General features: G+C 45.8%; 3 protein-coding genes across 3 annotated transcripts; 2 read left to right on the plus strand and 1 right to left on the minus strand.

Annotated features, from left to right (window-relative positions):
- Nucleotides 1-525: 525 nt before the first annotated feature.
- lgsn (lengsin, lens protein with glutamine synthetase domain) lies at nt 526-6625 on the minus strand (the record flags this gene model as incomplete). Its single annotated transcript, XM_080546822.1, has 5 exons — nt 526-708; nt 1606-2649; nt 3038-3194; nt 5301-5992; nt 6596-6625. The coding sequence occupies 5 exons, from the start codon at nt 6623-6625 to the stop codon at nt 526-528; spliced, it is 2106 nt and encodes a 701-aa protein (XP_080402948.1).
- A 2206-nt stretch (nt 6626-8831) lies between these two features.
- LOC308171740 (uncharacterized protein) lies at nt 8832-11113 on the plus strand (the record flags this gene model as incomplete). Its single annotated transcript, XM_080546611.1, has 2 exons — nt 8832-8870; nt 10971-11113. The coding sequence occupies 2 exons, from the start codon at nt 8832-8834 to the stop codon at nt 11067-11069; spliced, it is 138 nt and encodes a 45-aa protein (XP_080402737.1). The 3' UTR covers nt 11070-11113.
- A 163-nt stretch (nt 11114-11276) lies between these two features.
- On the plus strand, nt 11277-15545 carry ptp4a1 (protein tyrosine phosphatase 4A1). The gene is made up of 5 exons (XM_080546610.1): nt 11277-11818; nt 12226-12318; nt 12473-12603; nt 14415-14489; nt 15017-15545. The coding sequence occupies exons 1-5, from the start codon at nt 11714-11716 to the stop codon at nt 15132-15134; spliced, it is 522 nt and encodes a 173-aa protein (XP_080402736.1). The 5' UTR covers nt 11277-11713; the 3' UTR covers nt 15135-15545.
- Nucleotides 15546-18787: the final 3242 nt, after the last annotated feature.

The following is an 18787-nucleotide window of genomic DNA, read 5'->3' on the forward strand; positions in this document are numbered from 1 at the left end:
ATTCAGGAAGACGCCATGGCGCGTTAACCTTTATAGAGCTTTACTGTAACAGGTTGGGAATGTGACGTACTTCTGTGTGCTGATGGCTACATATGTCCTGTGTTCATAGTGATCCTCTCTCAAAGCCAAAGATGTCTGCTACTTTTGTACATAATTATACAATTTAACAAAATTGAATCATTGTTTTTATTTTATTTCATTTGGGCTCTGCACACAGATGTACAAGTCATGCTGTACAGCAATGTTTGATTAATACAAAAATGGTATAAAAATATGAAAGAAAATAAAAACATTTATTTTCAAACAAGCATCAAAGTTCTTATCAAATCCATTCCTTTACTCAGCAGTACATTCTTTAACTGTATAATATGATGGCATATTGGTTGTTAATGAATTACTGTAATCAAGTTTCTCTCTTTAGATGAGATATTCTAGAATTATCGAACTGTATAATATTAAGTAATATTGATATTAATTCATTGCTGTAAAAATGTATCAAAATTAATAAATAAAATAATTTCAGCTTTAGATGAAATATTCCAGACACTTGTTGCGCTCCTCGTCCAGTTCCTGGGTCTCGATCTCGAACCTCTTCATGGCGATGAAGTACTGGACGAAGGGTTCCCCCAGGGCGCCCCGGAGCACGTGGTCCTCCTCCAGGGCCACCAGCGCGTCCTCCAGCTTCACTGGGATGGCGAACAGCTTCTGCTGGGTCGACGCTCTGGTCAGACCTGCGGAGGAAGAGGAATCACAATCAGGTTTATTGTCACATCCCGTTATACAAGAGTATAAGAGAGTAAGAGAGTAACATTCGTAGATTTCAGTTCCTCGACATTGCAGCAACGAGAAAAATAGTAATAGGCAATAGGCAACTAAAAAATACAAATAAGACAAAGAAACAATTGAGCAATATAATAATAGAAATAACATTTATTTTCTTTTTTTTGCACTGAGGTAGCAGTAGATGGTAGAGGTATTATTAGAATAAAGTGCCTGTTTGCGTGGGATGTGTTTAAGGGTAAGTTGTCTGTGTGTGTGGAGTGTAAGGGTAAGGGTGTGTTTAAGGGTAAATAGTCACTAGGAGGGTGTAATGTTTATCCAGTTTTGCACAGGAGCAATCAGTGGAGGCTGAGGGAGGTAGAAATCAGAGGCTCATTGTTAAACAAGGAAGGGAATTGGAGATGGCATCTAACACACATGTTTGATACCATTCCTCATTCCCTTCCATGCATTACAATGAGCCCGTCCTCCGATGTCTACCTCCACCAGCCTCCCACTACATCATGGTAGGGAAAATCACAGGAGGAAAAATCATGGTAAAAGTCAGGTTTTTTTATACTATTAAAATATACCCCTCAGTGTTTGTATCCCTGAAGCTTTATTAACACATAACGTTTGGTAGCAGCAAACACTAAGAGTGGACATATGTGACAGCAGCTGGTGAAAGCGGCAACCAATCAAAATGTTCAGACTTTTTCATTCTGAAAAATGGAAATAAATGTCAACGTCGTTGAAAATCTACGACACACTCGCTACTCGTCTTTAAAATCTTCGGAATAAAAGTCAGAACATTTGGTCGTTCCCTCTTTCACCAGCTGCTCTCACATATTCTACTTCCTGTTTCACTCGGCCCAAACCTGTCTCCGCGGCGAGGTTCCTCCTGATCCCGTCCAGCCCGGCCGCCACGGTGGCCGCCAGCACCACGTAGGGGTTGGCCATGGCCGAGCCCAGCTTGTTGTCGATGTGCGTCTCCCGCCCTCCGTGACACTTGACGTTGAAGGAGCTGCTGTTGTCGTTGCAGCCGAAGGTGGCGTAGTACACGGTGCTTTTGGGGTTCTTGACGTTGGCGGCGATGTGGCTCCGGCAGCCCACCCCGGGCGACATCAGGCAGCTCAGGGCGGCCGAGTGGCTGAGGAGCCCCGACAGCCACTTCCTGCCGATATCCGACAACTCCCTCTCGCCCCCGCCGCCCCCGGCGCCGCTGCCGGAGTGGAACAGGCTGCGCCGGCCGTTGGCGTCCCAGAGGCTGTGCGAGAGCACGCCGGCGTTGTAGAGCCCGTCGTCCGTGAAGAAGCTGGCCATGTAGCTGTGCTTCCTCGCCATCTCCTTGATCCCCGTGCGGAAGGTGAAGGCGGCGTCGGCCGCCGCGATGCCGAACTCGGGCCGCAGGTTCACCTCCATCTGGCCCGGCCCGCTGGCCGAGGCGAAGCTGTCCACGTCGGCGCCGAGGCTGTACATCCCGTCCACCAGCTGCTGGAAGAACGGCTGGTCGTGGTTGCTGAGGAGGGTGGTGGCCGGGAACATCAGGGTCTTGGGGCCGACGCGGTCCGGCGTGCCCAGGACGCAGACCTCGTAGGTGAAGGAGGAGTGGAAGGAGAAGCCCATGCTCTGGAGCTGGCCCAGGAGCTGCTTGGCGATGATGCGGGGGGAGGTGCGCAGGGGGTTTCCCGCCACCGTGCAGGGGTCGCAGATGACCCTGGCGGTCTGCTCTGCCCAGGGGAGGACCCTGAAGGTGGAGAGGTCGGGGATGAGGAGGATGTCGTTGTTGAAGCTGGCGGGGTTGTTGGCGTGGTCGACCTCGCTGCCCTTGAGGTTAAGGGTCAGCTCCAGGTAACTCCGGGGCATCGGCACGCCATAGACAGCTTTCTCCTACAGGGAAACAAGGTTTACTTGGATTTTCGTCTAAAGGACACGAAAAGTGACTTTAAACTACTTAAACCATTACATAATGACGTGGCATTGTGTATACACACTCGTGACACTATTGTCACAGGGCCTGGGTTTTTTCCTAACCATGCAGTATAGTTAAAATGTATAGCAAGGGCCCAGTGTATTTCTTAGTGGTCACTAGGTCGGGAGAAATCATCCCTTATCATAACCCTGTGTGTGTGTGTGTGTGTGTGTGTGTGTGTGTGTGTCTGTCTGTCTGTCTGTCTGTCTGTCTGTCTGTCTGTGTCTGTGTCTGTGTCTGTGTCTGTGTCTGTGTCTGTGTGTGTGTGTGTGTGTGCGTGTGCGTGTGCGTGTGTGAGGTGATTACATTAAAGAAGCGGACAGGCACGGTCTTGGACCTGGACACCCCGTGGAGGTCTGTGGCCTCGAAGCGGACGAAGCTGATGCTCTCTCTGCTGACCTGCTGCTTGATGCGCGCCATGGCAACGGTGAAGGCCTGGGTTCCCGGGTCTATGTGGTCCTTACTGTTATCTAGGAGGCAAACGTCACAGAACAGCAACTACAGCACCTTTAGCTCTGTGAGGGGACTGTAAAATATGTTATTTATGTATGTATTGGACCTTTATTTAACCAGATAAAATCAAATGAGAAGAGATTCTCAATTCTCATTTTTAATGATGACCTGGCCAAGAGGCCCCGGCCAGAATAAATACAAAATACAACAATAATAATAATGGAATAATATATGGCATTTAGCTGACGCTTTTATCCCAAGCGACTTACTGTACTTTGCAGTGAGTGTATAAATGTTTCAGTGTATAATATGGTCCCAGCGGGAATCAAACCCACAACCTAAATGTTGTAGCGCCATGCCCTACAGAGCCACAGAGGACCAAATGAACATGAAAAACACTTCATTGTGTTTGATAATCCAGTCCACCAATGTACTGTACTGCCCCGGCTGGCCACATGTCGAAGTGTCCTTGGGCAATGAACCCCAGCGCCTTGCATGGCAGCTTGCCGACATTGGTGTGTGAATGTGTGTGTGAATGGGTGAATGAGAGACCGTTGTAAAGCGCTTTGGATAAAGGGGCTATATAAGTCAGTCCATTTACTGTAACAACCACAAAGTGCTTCTAACTCTGAGTTCAATCAACTGGACCTCAAATACTTAGAAGAATTGTTCTCATCTTTTTGGCCCCAGGCACCTCTGGGGCTGCCAACTTTCTCACTACCAAATACGGGACAAAGGATGGCATGCCATTGCATGGGGCAGGGGGGGGGGGGGGTTGCAGGAATTGGCACATTTACGCTATACGTACGCATGAGGGGGCCTGTGATTGGATGAATATACGGGACAAGGGAGGTCCAGTATATTCATCCAGCCCAAACCACGGGACATCCCGGCTGATGCGGGACAGTTGGCATGGCAACCCTACCCCACACTGACCTGTCTGACTGGGCGAAGTTTCTGTCCAATGGGAGCTGTTGTCCAGGGTGGGAGACCGAGCACCAGAGGGTCTGCTTGGAATCACATCAGATCTGAATGAACGAATGAATGAATCAATGAACAAATTAATAAATCAATAAATCAATGAATCAATGAATCAATGAATGTAAGAGGAAATGAATGAATCAATGAATGAGTATATAATTAATGAGTAATCCAGCTACATTCTGCAACCTAATTGGACACATATTCAAGAAAATATTTAAACAATAATCCAGTATGTATAGAGTAGAGAGGAGAGGAGAGGAGAGGAGAGGAGAGGAGAGGAGAAGAGAAGAGAAGAGAAGAGAAGAGAAGAGAAGAGAAGAGAAGAGAAGAGAAGAGAAGAGAAGAGAAGAGAAGAGAAGAGAAGAGAAGAGAAGAGAAGAGAAGAGAAGAGAAGAGAAGAGAAGAGAAGAGGGGAGAAGAGAAGAGAAGAGAAGAGAAGAGAAGAGGGGAGAAGAGAAGAGAAGAGAAGAGAAGAGGGGAGAAGAGAAGAGAAGAGAAGAGAAGAGAAGAGAAGAGAAGAGAAGAGAAGAGGGGAGAAGAGAAGGGGGGAGAAGAGGGGAGAAGAGAAGAGAAGAGAAGAGAAGAGAAGAGAAGAGAAGAGAAGAGGGGAGAAGAGAAGAGAAGAGAAGAGAAGAGAAGAGGGGAGAAGAGAAGAGAAGAGAAGAGAAGAGAGGAGAAGAGGGGAGAAGAGAAGAGAAGGGGAGAGAAGAGGGGAGAAGAGAAGAGTACAGTACAGTACAGTAGAGTAGAGTAGAGTAGAGCAGAGTAGAGTAGAGTAGAGTAGAGTAGAGTAGAGCACAGTAGAGTAGAGTAGAGTATAGAATAGTAGAATAGTACAGTACAGTACAGTACAGTAGAGTACAGTAGAGTACAGTAGAGTAGAGTAGAGCAGAGTAGAGTAGAGTAGAGCACAGTAGAGTAGAGTAGAGTAGAGTAGAGTAGAGTAGAGTAGAGTAGAATAGTACAGTACAGTAGAGTAGAGTACAGTAGAGTACAGTAGAGTAGAGCAGAGTAGAGTAGAGTAGAGCACAGTAGAGTAGAGTAGAGTAGAGTAGAGCACAGTAGAGTAGAGTAGAGTAGAGTATAGAATAGTAGAATAGTACAGTACAGTACAGTAGAGCAGAGTAGAGACCTGTATGATCCTGTGGAGGAGTCCATGCTGGAGCCGTGCTGCATGGAGGCGCTGTCCCTGGAGGACCTGGTCACCCTCCTGGACCCGTCACCGTTGGGCTTGAAGGTGCTGAAGGACTTGAGCGGGCCGAGGCCCTCGTCCTGGCGTCCGTCCGTGCCGTGGAGGTAGGTGTAGTGGCTCCCGGACCGCGCTGCCTCCTCCTTCCCCCTGGCGGTGGGGCCACCGAGCATGGAGCTCTCGCGCAGGATACTCTTCAGCTCGTCCATGGTCTTGCTGGTCCTGGAGACGCCCGTGTCTGAGCTGGGCCTGGAGGGGTAGCTGGTGCTGCTGCTGGGGCCCTCCCTGGTCCACTCCACCCTGGGGGGACCCTCCGTGTGGCCGCCCCTGGGGTGACCCTCCGTGTGGCCGCCCCTGGGATGACCCTCCGTGTGGCCGCCCCTGGTGGGGTCCCGGTCAGGGGCCACCCTGCGAGGGGCCGAGGGGCCGATGGAGATGATGGTGGGGGGGTTGTCCGAGAGCCGGGAGTTGTTGTTGACGTAGGAGTTGTGGACGATGGACGGGCCCCGCCCACCCCTGTCCCAGTCCGAGGCGGGGGGAGGGGCGGAGTACTTCCCGCTCACCTTCACTCCTTTCCTCTGGCCCAGACTCACACCGCTGCCGTCGACCTGGTCCCTGGCCTTGCCTGGCCTCTCCTGGGGACAGAAGATGCATGGGAAGTGGGTGGATGGAGAGAGAGAGAGAGAAGGAGAAAGGGAGAGAGACAGAGAGAGAGATGGGGGAGGGATAGAGATTTGGAGAGAGGGGTGGAGAGAGGGGGGGTAGAGAGAGAGAGAGAGATGGAGGGTGGGGAGGTAGAAAGAGATGGAGAGAGAGATGGAGAGAGAGAGAATTAGGTATAGAGCCGTAAGCTACTGTCGGAAATAATGGCATAATGTCAAATACAGCAAAACAACAGCAAAACAATAAATGTAGTCACCATTTACTGTATAAGATTGAACAGGGAGGAGAACCGAGAAACCCAAGGCTAACACACACCACTGAGACAGCCCACTGAGACAGCCCACTGAGACAGCCCACTGAGACAGCCCACTGAGACACACCACTGAGACAGCCCACTGAGACAGCCCACTGAGACAGCCCACTGAGACACACCACTGAGACAGCCCACTGAGACAGCCCACTGAGACACTGAGACAGCCCACTGAGACAGCCCACTGAGACAGCCCACTGAGACACACCGCTGGGACGAACAACAACAGAGTGAAGAAGGAGCCGGAGATGCTGTGTGTGTTTACCTTGAGACTGAAATCCTCCGAGTCTTGCATGATATTTCCCTTCTTTATACTCTTCTGTGAGTTTCCGTCTGAGATTTGCCGGCCTTCATTTGAAACCAGAGCTGCGCTCGACGCAATTCTTTTATAGACATTTGGTACAATGCTGATGTGTCGGAAGCTTCTCTCTCCCCCACACACACACAGAAGACCCGCTGGGGAACTCTCCTGTCCATGAACCGGTTTCCACTGACAGCTGATGGGAGAGGGGAAGCCACTTGTGCTGCCTGCGATCCTATTGGCTACCGACCCTGGACAATTCCATCAGCGGCCTATTGTGCCATTGCAGACTGGTCGCTGCTGGAGAACCAGAAGCACACAGGTCAGCAGTTGTGTTTGTCCGTTTCCCACCACGACATTCATGCGGTTCTAGAAAGATACATCTAGTGAGATAGTGTTCCTTCTAGAATTGTGAAAAGAAGAAAAAGAAAAACCGCCACTAGCTATGCTGACGATATACACACATGTAGGACTAGGAAACGTTTAACTCCATCTACTGTGTTTGACAATGGATTACTCTCTGTTGGGGTTAGGGCAGAACTGTACCTTGTGAAACATATTGGATTAGAAAGAAACAGTTATCTCTAATTCTTCTTCTTCTTCTTTTTCTTTTTTTTAATGTTCATACCGTTGATAATGCTCATAGTAGGCATGACCTATGACCTTGGACATAGCCATCATGCACCCAAAGTTTCAGATAGAGTGTGTATCAGGGGAGGCTGGTGGAGGTAGAAAATGGAGGACGGGCTCATTGTAATGCATGGAATAATACCATTCCTCATTCCATTCCATGCATTACATTGAGCCTGAACCCATCCTCCGATTCCTACCTCCACCAGCCTCCCCTGACGTGTAGCTACATCGACCCGAGGCCTCAGACTTGTCTTGATCTAACAGCCCTCAACTATGCCCGCATGAGTGCAAAAAGTTCAATTAAAATATTGGAACATTTCTTCAACTACATTCCTTTACAGTAATTTACTGAACATTATTCAGCGTATAGCAGGCCTTGAGAGTAGACCTATACTTTACTCCTATCACTAACACTCATTTTAATAGGTCTATATTTGTATATAGCCTTTATTTACTGTATGTAAACCAGCTCTTTTCCCTTCTTGTTTTTAGTAATTTTTGTTTCCAAGCACCAGGGGAGCCCCCCCTCCTAAATTTCGTTGTATGGTACCTGTACTGTATTAATGACAATAAAGACCATTCATTCATTCATATTTCACTTGAGATGCATCGTGAATTCACAAAACATGTTCGTTTTCCCCCCCACACAGCTGACTTTGTGTTTTGGTTATGCTTCGGTTGATCATGCAAAAAAAATTTTTTTATACCTCCAAACAGGTGTGAATACGCATGCGTATTCACACCTGTTTGGAGGTATAAAAAAATATTGCATGCAAGATCTGGCAACATTGTGCGCAGCAGGCAGACTTGATGTGTGAGAACGCAACGTGTTTCTATCACACAACCAACCTATGCCCTATCTTTACTTTATCAAAATATTGTAAACATGTATTTTGTTTGTCTTGCCCTCTGGTAGCACCTGTGTGTGTTTTTGTTTGTTTGTTTGTTTATTTGTTGCTTTCTTTTAGTTTTAGTTTTTTTGTTTTGTTTGTTTGTTTGTTTGTTTTTTGTGTGTTTTTGTTTTGTTTAGTTTTTTCCCAGATTGTGATGTGGGTATAATGTGTGTCTGTCTTTCTTGTTGGATGTTGTATTGTCCTAATCTCAAGAAAAATAATCAGCATATAGCAGGCCTTAGAGTAGACCTATACTTTACTCCTATCAATAAAACTCATTTTAAATAGGTCTATATTTCACTTGAGATGCATCACGAATTCACAAAACATGTTCGTTTTTCCCCCCCACACAGCTGACTTTGTGTTTTGGTTATGCATCGGTTGATCGTGCAAAAATATGTGTTGTATACCTCCAAACAGGTGTGAATACGCATCATTCTTATGCATGCAAGATCTGGCACATTGTGCGCAGCAGGCAGGGCAAACGCAAGTTGATGTGTGAGAACACAGCCTGTGTGTTTCCAGGGTGGGGCTTCAGCAGGAGAAGGGCTGTGATCGCCTCGCAACGCACCAGTCCAGTAGACGCCGACTCCGAACGGAGGGATTTGCCTTGGCTTGGCTGTATGGTGCAAACAACCATTTAATATCTGTACTTCTTTTTAGGAACCGGCTGTATGATTAAGCTACAATCTTCAATGAGTAAGCATATTCCAGTAAGTGTCTCTTGTTTTATTATTTTTTCGCATTGCTGTTTTGTGTGTCATGTTTGAAGCCGTTGCGCGTGTTGTAATTTGATGTGAACTGATCTTTTAATGTTCAATTGTGAAATCACGATCACGGCCTCTTCCGACATACAAGGATTCGAGGTCTTTTGTTAAATTGATACATTGTAATTTTTAAATTTTTATTTTACAATGTGCATCGTCGTGGTATGCGAGTGTGGACGATTAGAGGATCTTCTCCGCGACTTAAAAATAAATACACATTTAATACGGCGAGGAAGAGGTGGAGTTGCCTTTGTGGAGCGAGCGGCTCTCAGATGCATTTTCGCGATTATTTTACCGTTGTATAAAATTGACGCATTTTTTCTCACCACCTTGTCATCGCGCTCGTTGGCCGTTTTCATGTGCATTGTCACGTTAATGAAGGGTCGGGGACTTTAACGAGGCGGTAAATGTCTCACTATTCAACAACAGATCAGTTTGTAGATGGACATCTCAACACAGGTCTGGGGCTGCAGGCCTGTCTGTCTGTCTGGACCGGTGATGGCGCCCAGGCAGTCCCCCACTCACACAACCACGGACACTTTCTAGAAATCCACATTAAATCATGTCATTTCACCATTTTGGGGTCAATTTAGATCTGCTTTAAGATTCGTTCGTTTCGTTTCTAGACAGAACACTCTCTGTCTGAAACCCACTTCCTAGATTGCCTCCCCTCTCTCTCTTACGAGATCCAGAACAAAACATTGTTTTCCAGCCGGACCCCAACAAAAAAAAGATCGGATTAAGTATGCATACTTCAAGAGCTTAGACAGTATTTGGAGCACAAGCCCAGAGAGAAAAAACACATTTCTCGATGTCTGCATGGGGAATTATAGCCCTCATGGCCCGGTGGGGGGAGAAAAACAGTGAAATCCCAGTAAATCATGCCCTATATGTAGGCCAATGTTTTTTTTGCTGTTCTTTTTCAATCATACAGCACAACAATTATGTATGTAGGCCCCCAGTCGGTTGTTGACGGCGCATGGGTTTAAATTGTGACCTAGATGTCATAAATGGGACTGTCTTTTACATACATTTGATTTGGCAAAACATGTCCGAACACATCCGCACTGGATGAGAGAGAGCCTGTTCACATGGATCTCCATAACCTGTTGTTCACAAGTAGAGTTTCAATACAGGCCTACCTTTTTTTTATTTCTTGGGGTTTGAGACTGTGACATGGTATCAGAGGAGCCCTGTGCCAACCCCACACCTGTCTCTGAAGATAAGCATGTCCATAACACTGCTCTTTTCTCCAGCACATTTCTGAATCATGTTGTACCCTTAATTATTCTGTTTAGTTCTCATTCCTCAAAGCCGCTCTCCTCCCTTGTCTCTTACGACAATGGTTCCCATAATTATTCTCTTTAATTGTTGTTGCCCTCAAGTAGATTTTCAAGTGATTCAACCATTTTCTCCTCAGTTTAGAACTTTGGTATCTATACCTAGTGTGATGACTACCTCCTTTCGCGTCTCAAGACCGACATTCATCTATACCCTTTTTATTCAGAGATCACACCGTGTAAATATACACCTTATATCGACTGTGCGGGGAGGTAGTAGGTACCCCTCTTCCACAACACGTCTTTACCGCACAGACTTTCAACAACGCTGCTCATCTTTTACTGTAGCTAGTAGAGTAGAGTGTAGCCCTACATCATTAACTGTACATAGCTTACTGCTATCCATCTCCTGTGTATATATACCTATAACTACCGTACTTGCCATACAGTACTTATCACTATCATGTTTTAGATCACTATTTGCACTTCTGGTTAGATGCTAAACTGCATTTCGTTGTCTGGTACTGTTCTGGTCTGCACCTCACTTTCCATGAGACGTCTTTCTTTACCTCACAGATTTTTATATGACGTTTTTACTTCATCTTCCACTGAGTGTAGCCCTACTACAGCAGTACTGACCCCCCTCCTCCTCCTCCTCCTCTCCCCCTCCTCCCCCTCTCCCCCTCCTCCTCCTCTCCCCCTCCTCCTCCTCCTCTCCCTCTCCTCCTCCTCTCCCCCCCCCCCTCCCCTGTCTTGTCTCCTGCAGCAGTTCTGTGGTGTTCTGGGTCACACATTTATGGAGTTTCTGAAGGGCAGTGGGGACTACTGCCAGGCTCAGCACGCGGCCTCCTATGCCGAGGAGTGAACCGGGTCGAGCTCTCCAGCCAGAACCGTCTCCCAGGCCCGCGCACTCGCTCAGCCCCGCAGCAGCAGCAGCAGGAGGAGGAAGGAGGAGGAGGAGGAGGAGAGGAGAACCCATCCACCCGACTGACCAGGACCCGGCACCAGGACGCCTCCTTTAAACAAACCAGCAGATCACCAGAACCAGAACCTGCCTGGATGGGGTAACTTCACCTGCTGCACACTGCCCTCGTTGGCTTCGGCCTGGTCCGAATCGTTGGCTTCTGCCTCGCTCCCGTCTTGAATCAAGGTGGAAGGAGAGATCCCCGCCTCGTTGCCGCCGCCGTTGTCGTCGTTGTTGCTGTTGTTCCTCCAAAGGAGAGGGGTTTGATTGGTTGGTTTGATTGTCCAATCCGATCGCCGATCACCTCTTTTTTGTCTCCCCCTTCTTCTTCTTGCCAATTCCCGACCTCTGACCTCTTTGGCCTTGACCCGCCCACTTACGACAGAAAACGGAGCATTTTTCTTTGTTGTTGGGGAATTTAGTTTAACACACGACATTTTTTTTTGACGTGTTCCCTCCCCATTCTTCAGTTAACTGTTTTCGTTACAAGTTTTGTTGTTGTTGTTATTGTGGAGGAAAAGACCTTTGTTTGTTTGGCCGTCGCCATGGCTCGTATGAACAGGCCCGCCCCTGTGGAGATCACGTACAAGAACATGCGGTTTCTCATTACCCACAATCCCACCAACGCCACCCTGAACAAGTTCATTGAGGTGAGACCCAGGGGGGGTAATTAAACAGAACTTGAACACACAGGCGTGAAGACAACATGTAGACAAAGACAATATCAGACTGTTGTTTTAAAAAAAAAGAAAGAAAAAAAAGTCAGTTGATTTCTGAAGCTCTAGAGTTACCATAGAGATCTGCTTTCACATTATACAGTATCAGGGGAGAGAGTATTAATATCCTCCATATGGAGAAGACTATCATGTGCTCGTGTTATTACAAATTCTGTTAATCGAGTGTTTCTAAAACACTAGGGTAGCCATAAAGAGCCCCTCTCTGACATACAATATGGGGCGTTTGGAGGAGATAGATGTCTTCATTGTGCCTGTAATGGAGACTTGTGACCACATGGTTAAAACAGTGTTCTAACATTGCAACAACGTTATTTCCCCAGGAGCTGAAGAAGTACGGCGTGACCACCGTGGTCAGAGTGTGTGAGGCCACCTATGATGCCACCCTGGTGGGGAAAGAGGGGATACAGGTTCTGGTAAGACTCCGAAACAAAAACCCACATCTGCTTTTACCTCCCCCCATTCACTTCTGCTTGTAATATATGTCAAAGTCTGCCGTCCTTTGTTTTGGTTTCCGAGAATCGGGGCCCCGATGATCTCATTTCCTCCTTCCTCCCTCTCCCCCTCCAGGATTGGCCGTTCGACGATGGAGCCCCTCCCTCCAACCAGATCGTGGATGATTGGTTGAACCTCCTGAAGTTGAAGTTCAGGGAGGAGCCTGGCTGCTGCGTGGCTGTCCACTGTGTTGCCGGGCTGGGCAGGTAAAGACATTCTCTTGTGATTTTTTTTTACACCGTTAGTTCCAAATAAAGACATGAAATTGATCTTAGAACCGTGCTATTACAATAGTATTCATCGGAGGAAGCCGGCGGAGGTAGAGATCAGAGGACGGCCTCATTGTAATGCATGAAACGCAATTCCATGCATTTGCAATGAGCCCTCCCTCCGATTCCAACCTCCCCTGATATTTATAAATATGGGACATTCTGCGTTTTGCAGATTTGATGATGCTAGAAGCAGCGCCACACAGTAGACCTAGTTGTTGTTGTTGTTGTTGTTGTTATCATGTGGTTTCACTCCCCTGGTTCCAAGTAAAGTTATGGACTTGATTTGACTAGATATGCCACAGTCATCATTTTGTCAATGTGATTACTCAGAAGGAGACAGATTGACATCATGTGGTTTTCCTCCAAAGAAGGGCATGGAACAGGTTCTAGGACCATGTGACTGTATATATATTTATAGATGGTAATAGATACATGCTGTCAATTTGACTATTGATTGTCATGGTGTATTGTAGGAGTATGGGAGTATTTAGAGTACAGTAGGCCTTAACTAAGTTTAGTTTTAGGGACAAAGCACATTAATGAGCCTTACTGTAAAGGTCCCTGTTTTAACCAGTTGATTGTTGTTTGTGTGGATGGTCTCATGGCCATGTTGTTCATGTTGTCTGTACCTCCCCAGGCGGGTGTTTAAAACATTTAAAACACCAGTTGTTCAAACAAACATAGAGAACACATACAAGACAGACGGTCACAAGAAAGTCAACTGATTGGTGCAAACAGGAATAAACAAAACACCTAACAGCACATGACAAGTCGCATGCAATTGTTATTCATACGATGGATTTTTGAATATTTATCTGTTGTCCCTTGGCTGTTTTTATTATGTTTTCTTGGCCAGGTCTCCCTCGAAAAAGAGATTTTAATCTCAAGGGACCTCCTGGTTAAATAAAGGTTAAATAAAGAAATAAAACATACCTGACAGGCCGACACAGGGCACACACGACAACATGGCCATGAGACCATCCACACAAACAGCAACCAGACAAACAACAAGAGGAAGAAAGGCCTAGATATGTGTGTCATACTCTCTTCCAGTTATTCTGGAAACTGTCATCATGTGGTTCGCCGCCTTTAGTTCCAGATAAAGAGAAGATTGAATACTTTATTGATCCTTGAGGGGAAATTCAGTAGATAAGAGAAGTGAATCGTGTTTATGTAAGCCTTTTCATAGATACAACCATATGTAATGCTATTAGATGGATCGGATATCCCTGGTGCTTTATGGTGGTAGCACCATAAAGTATTTAAAGACGGATCCACACCAATTTGTCATCCTCTAGTTGTTTTGTTTTGAGTGTCGAAAGACCTCAGTACAACCACTTCCTGTTTACTATCTCTTACTAAATGTTTGTTTTTATGTTCTTTTAAGGAACTTGACTACTAACTTGGCCTCTGTTTGTTTTTGTGTTCTTTTAACAAACTAGATAACTATAACTAGGCCTAAATGTTTGTTTTTGTGTCCTTTTAACAAACTAAGACAACCAACTAGGCCTAGATGTTTGTTTTTAATCTTCTTTTAAGGAACTAGACTACTAACTTGGCCTCTGTTTGTTTTTGTGTTCTTTTAACAAACTAGATAACTATAACTAGGCCTAAATGTTTGTTTTTGTGTCCTTTTAACAAACTAAGACAACCAACTAGGCCTAAATGTTTGTTTTTGCAGTCTAGTACAGTGGAGCAGCGTTCTGCTAGCTAACTAAACCCTGTCTTGTGACATTGTTCCCCAGAGCTCCGGTCCTGGTGGCGCTGGCCCTGATTGAATGTGGGATGAAATATGAAGACGCGGTCCAGTTCATTCGGCAGTAAGTTCTGGTACTAATACACACAACTGGACAGGCAGACGTCTGGAGAACACGGCAGCCTCTTAAACTGGGCTGAGTAGACGTCTACAAAGACACGACTCAAAACTGAAAACGTTTTCTCAAAATGGAGGTCAGATCTCACTGGTGTGAAACATTATTACTGACCTACAGTGGAGAGAAATCACAATACTGGTAGTCTATTTTATAGTGTGTCTAACTCTGGTTGCTTGTGTTTTATGTGGAGAATGGATGTAAATATGCACAATGCCATTAATGGCCTCCTAAATCATACTGGACTGTTGTTACTGTATATAATCTTTCAGTCTATTTTTATTTTATTCTTTTATTCAATCGTCACTTTATTTTGTTGTTTGTTTGTGGTGTGAGCGGCTGTAACACCTTAATTTCCCCTCTGGGATCAATAAAGTATCTATCTTTCTATCTATCTTAATTGTTTGCTGAGGGGATTACTGTATTAACTTAAGATTTATTGAATTGAATGGAACTCTTCTCTCTCTCCCGAACAGGAAGCGTCGCGGGGCGTTCAACAGCAAGCAGCTCTTCTACCTGGAGAAGTATCGGCCAAAGATGCGCCTTCGTTTCAAAGACTCCAACGGACATCGCAACAACTGCTGCATCCAGTAGTAGGACTAGCTAGCCAACCGTGTCTGGTCCATAATGCCAACTTATGCCCCTATAAAGAAAGAAACGTAACTTTTTTTTTCTCTTTTATTTTTTTTTATTTTTTGCTTACTTGGCAGGCTTGTTTTTTCTTCTTAGTTGATATAGTATCATTGTGTTGAAGTATTTCCTCCACTTCGGAAATTCATTCTCTCGGTAATTCAAGTGTTCCCTTTTCTCTTCAATTTCCAAAATTCTCAAAAGTGTCAAAAAGAGGTTTGTGAAAGTACAGTGGCCGTGAGTGTTCTCTGTGTTGCTGAGTTCCAATTCGGCCCCTGGCCTCCAACACCCTATACCCCTCCACCCTATACCCCTCCACCCTACCGTGGACCTCTCCACCCTAGACCCCCTACACCCTACCCTCCTCCGCCCCCTACACCCTACCCTCCTCTGCCCCCTCCGCCCCCTACCCTCCTCCGCCCCCTACCCTCCTCTGCCTCCTACACCCTACCCTCCTCTGCCCCCTGCACCCTACCCTCCTTCATTCCCTACACCCTACCCTCTTCCGCCCCCTACACCCTATCCTCCTCTACCCCCTACACCCTACCCTCCTCTGCCCCCTACACCCTACCCTCCTCCGCCCCCTACACCCTACCCTCCTCTACCCCCTGCACCCTACCCTCCTCTGCCCCCTGCACCCTACCCTCCTCTGCCCCCTGCACCCTACCCTCCTCTGCCCCCTACACCCTACCCTCCTCTACCCCCTACACCCTACCCTCCTCCGCCCCCTACACCCTACCCTCCTTCATTCCCTGCACCCTATCCTCCTCTACCCCCTACACCCTATCCTCCTCCGCCCCCTACACCCTACCCTCCTTCATTCCCTGCACCCTACCCACGCCTAGATCTGAGAGGACTACAGGTGGAGCGTTATGGCTACACTTCCACCCAGCCAACAAGAGGGGCAGTATGAAGCCTTTACCACCATGTTGCTTAATCCTATCCAGTCCTCTCAGATCTAAGTTCCACTGATCCTCTACGCTTCTCCTGAAGTGTGCATCTCTACACTCCCTCCTCATGGGTTTTAAAGGCACAGACTGGTGGAAGGAATATGGTGGAGACTCACTCCTGCCACACCTAGCACCAATCCAATGCATGAGGGGAGGAGAGTGCATTTCTGTGCGAAGGGTAGAGAGTTGGAACGCACCCCTATTGGAGTTCCTAGGGACTAGGAGTCGGTTTGGAACTCTGAATATTGTGTGTTCCCATAGAATTGGAAAGGGAGAGCAGCCAGTAGAGTTGTATCGTTACGTGAAGCATACAGATGTTGGTTTTTACTTGTTAACACATCCAAAAGATTTTTTAATTGGCTAAAGGTGCAAAAAAAGATATATATTGTTTTTAAAAAGTAACGTTATGATAGTTTAACACGAGTTATCTTGTTTCCCGTTCAATTTTCTGATTTAAGTTTTAAGACTGATTAGAAATACAGTATGAATGCCTTCCCTCAAATGGTCCATACTATGATGCCTTACAATTGAAATGGTTACAAGGCAATCGTGTGGGAGTTGGATTAGCATCCACTAGCATTTGGAGAAGTGTTTCATTTTTCTACTTGGAACAAAAAAAAATGTTGCCTTTGTCTTGTGCAGGAAGCCTCTACACACACACACACACACACACACACACACGCATACATACGCATACGCATACACGCACGCACATACACACACACACACACACACACACGCACGCACATACACACACATCCTTTCAGTAACTATTTTTGAATATAAAATGCTTAATTGTTGCAATATTTGTTAATTGAAAGTCTGGGACCTTGTAGTTTTTGTTTTCTTTTGTTTTCTTCTGTTCTCTATCAACAACTTGTTTACTAATTAACTGCCATGTCCAAAATGTGATTTTGTGTTTTTTTTCGCTTCGAACTGGACTTCCAACGTCTGCGATATTTTGTATGCCTTTTTATTTTGATGTGCGTAACTTAATACTTGGATACTTGATGATTTATGTATTTGAAAATGTGTATTATTATTATTAGGTTGGCTATTTATACTATCAATGGATGTGTTTTAGTACTGTGACTGAGAGACAAATTGTAACTGTTCACCAACTTGTGAGAGTACATTAAAATGATACACTGAAAATAACAGCTGCATCTAAGTGGTCTTTAATATCTCTTATTCCCATGTGTCTAATACGACGTTCATCATCGTGACAGCACAGTACAATTGACATTTAACTGTAATAGAAGTCGTACACTATATCATTTGCGTTGTTTGGTTTCTAATGGACTTTCTTCATTGAAGAGTCCTCCAGAGAGCCAATATTCCCTTTAGTGCCGTCAGTAGATCTTCTATAAAGGCCAACTGTCCTGGTCTGGTGTGCGGGCCCAGCTGACTATCTGCTGTTAGATATAGACCGACCCAGAGAAGGAAGAGCAGCCAGATCCCATGCTGTTTAATAGAAGATCATGAGAAACCAATTCAGCTAATGTACCCGGCCACCTCTGCCAGGGACGTCCCGAAATAACACCCGCTGCCTGTGTACGAAAATAAGCCCTGGGGAGCTCTCGGTTCTCGGGGTGGAGGTTTCATAAGCGTAATGATTATTATGAGCAGATCATGGGAATTTAATTCATGAAGTCACCCACACATAAAGACGATTAAGCAACGCTAGGCCTGTGTGTACTCAATTTCTGATTTGGTTTTGAATGAGGCTATAATAATAATAATAATAATAATAGGGTAAACACATGATGAGCTTTTCTCTCCCGCCCACCTCACGGACAGAACATAAAGATAAAGATCTCGCTCTCCGTTTTCTCTTTCGAGTTGGCAAGGATGTTGCGTTTTCTTTTACCTCAAGTGAATCAACTCCTTTGTGTGGAGGGTATTTTTTTTTTTTACTGAGGAGTAACACCCTAGATCTGGTGACAGTCATGTGAAAAGCTGCCCCCTTGTGGCTGTATGTGCAGCCACAGGCCATGGAGGGTCTTAGCCAGAAATACCCCCCTGCTTATTAGACACTCGTGTAGATCTGAAAGGATTGGATAGGTTTAAGCAAGATGGCCTATCACAGGGTAAAGTGAGGATAGTACCTGTGGATGATACCTATCAATGGTGGCAGGTGGAGGTAGACTAAAGGAGGACGGGCTCATTGTTAATGCATGGGCCAGAATAAGGAATGGTCTCAAACACACCTGCATTGCGATTACATATATTTACATATTAGACACTTAGCAGACGGCTTTATCGAAAGCGACTTACAAGTAGGCTACATTTGTATAATAAGTAAGTGAATCATCTTGATACATCAGTCATGATAAGAAAAACAAATCTATCCTAGTAGGCTGCCAGGGCCCACTGTCATAATGCTAGAAGATTTCTACCTCCACCAAACCTACTGGTTGTTTCTGTGTAAGTCCCTCTTGTCTTTCTCTCTACGATCTATCTGTGCATCTCTTCAAATGCAAATTAATGTGAAATTAGCAGACAAACAATTTGCTTGCTGTTGTTGTTGTATTCTTTCATACAAAACATGCAAGGCTTTATCAAAATGTGTTTATTTCCTCTTTTGTACAACCTTAAGATGTGACCTTCAACCTTGAATAAATAAGAATGTCGTCATTTAAAACCGCTGGATATGTCTCCCTTTAC

The sequence above is a fragment of the Nansenia antarctica genome (genome assembly GCF_963989245.1).
Source record: "Nansenia antarctica genome assembly, chromosome: 16".
NCBI lineage: Eukaryota > Metazoa > Chordata > Actinopteri > Argentiniformes > Microstomatidae > Nansenia > Nansenia antarctica.

Bases quoted from the DNA above. Each gene is read 5' to 3' on its own strand.
- ptp4a1 (XM_080546610.1), top strand. From the start codon at position 11,714: ATGGCTCGTATGAACAGGCCCGCCCCTGTGGAGATCACGTACAAGAAC. The intron at 11,819-12,225 runs GTGAGACCCAGG...TTATTTCCCCAG, and splicing joins CCCTGAACAAGTTCATTGAG to GAGCTGAAGAAGTACGGCGT. The intron at 14,490-15,016 runs GTAAGTTCTGGT...TCTCCCGAACAG, and splicing joins GCGGTCCAGTTCATTCGGCA to GAAGCGTCGCGGGGCGTTCA.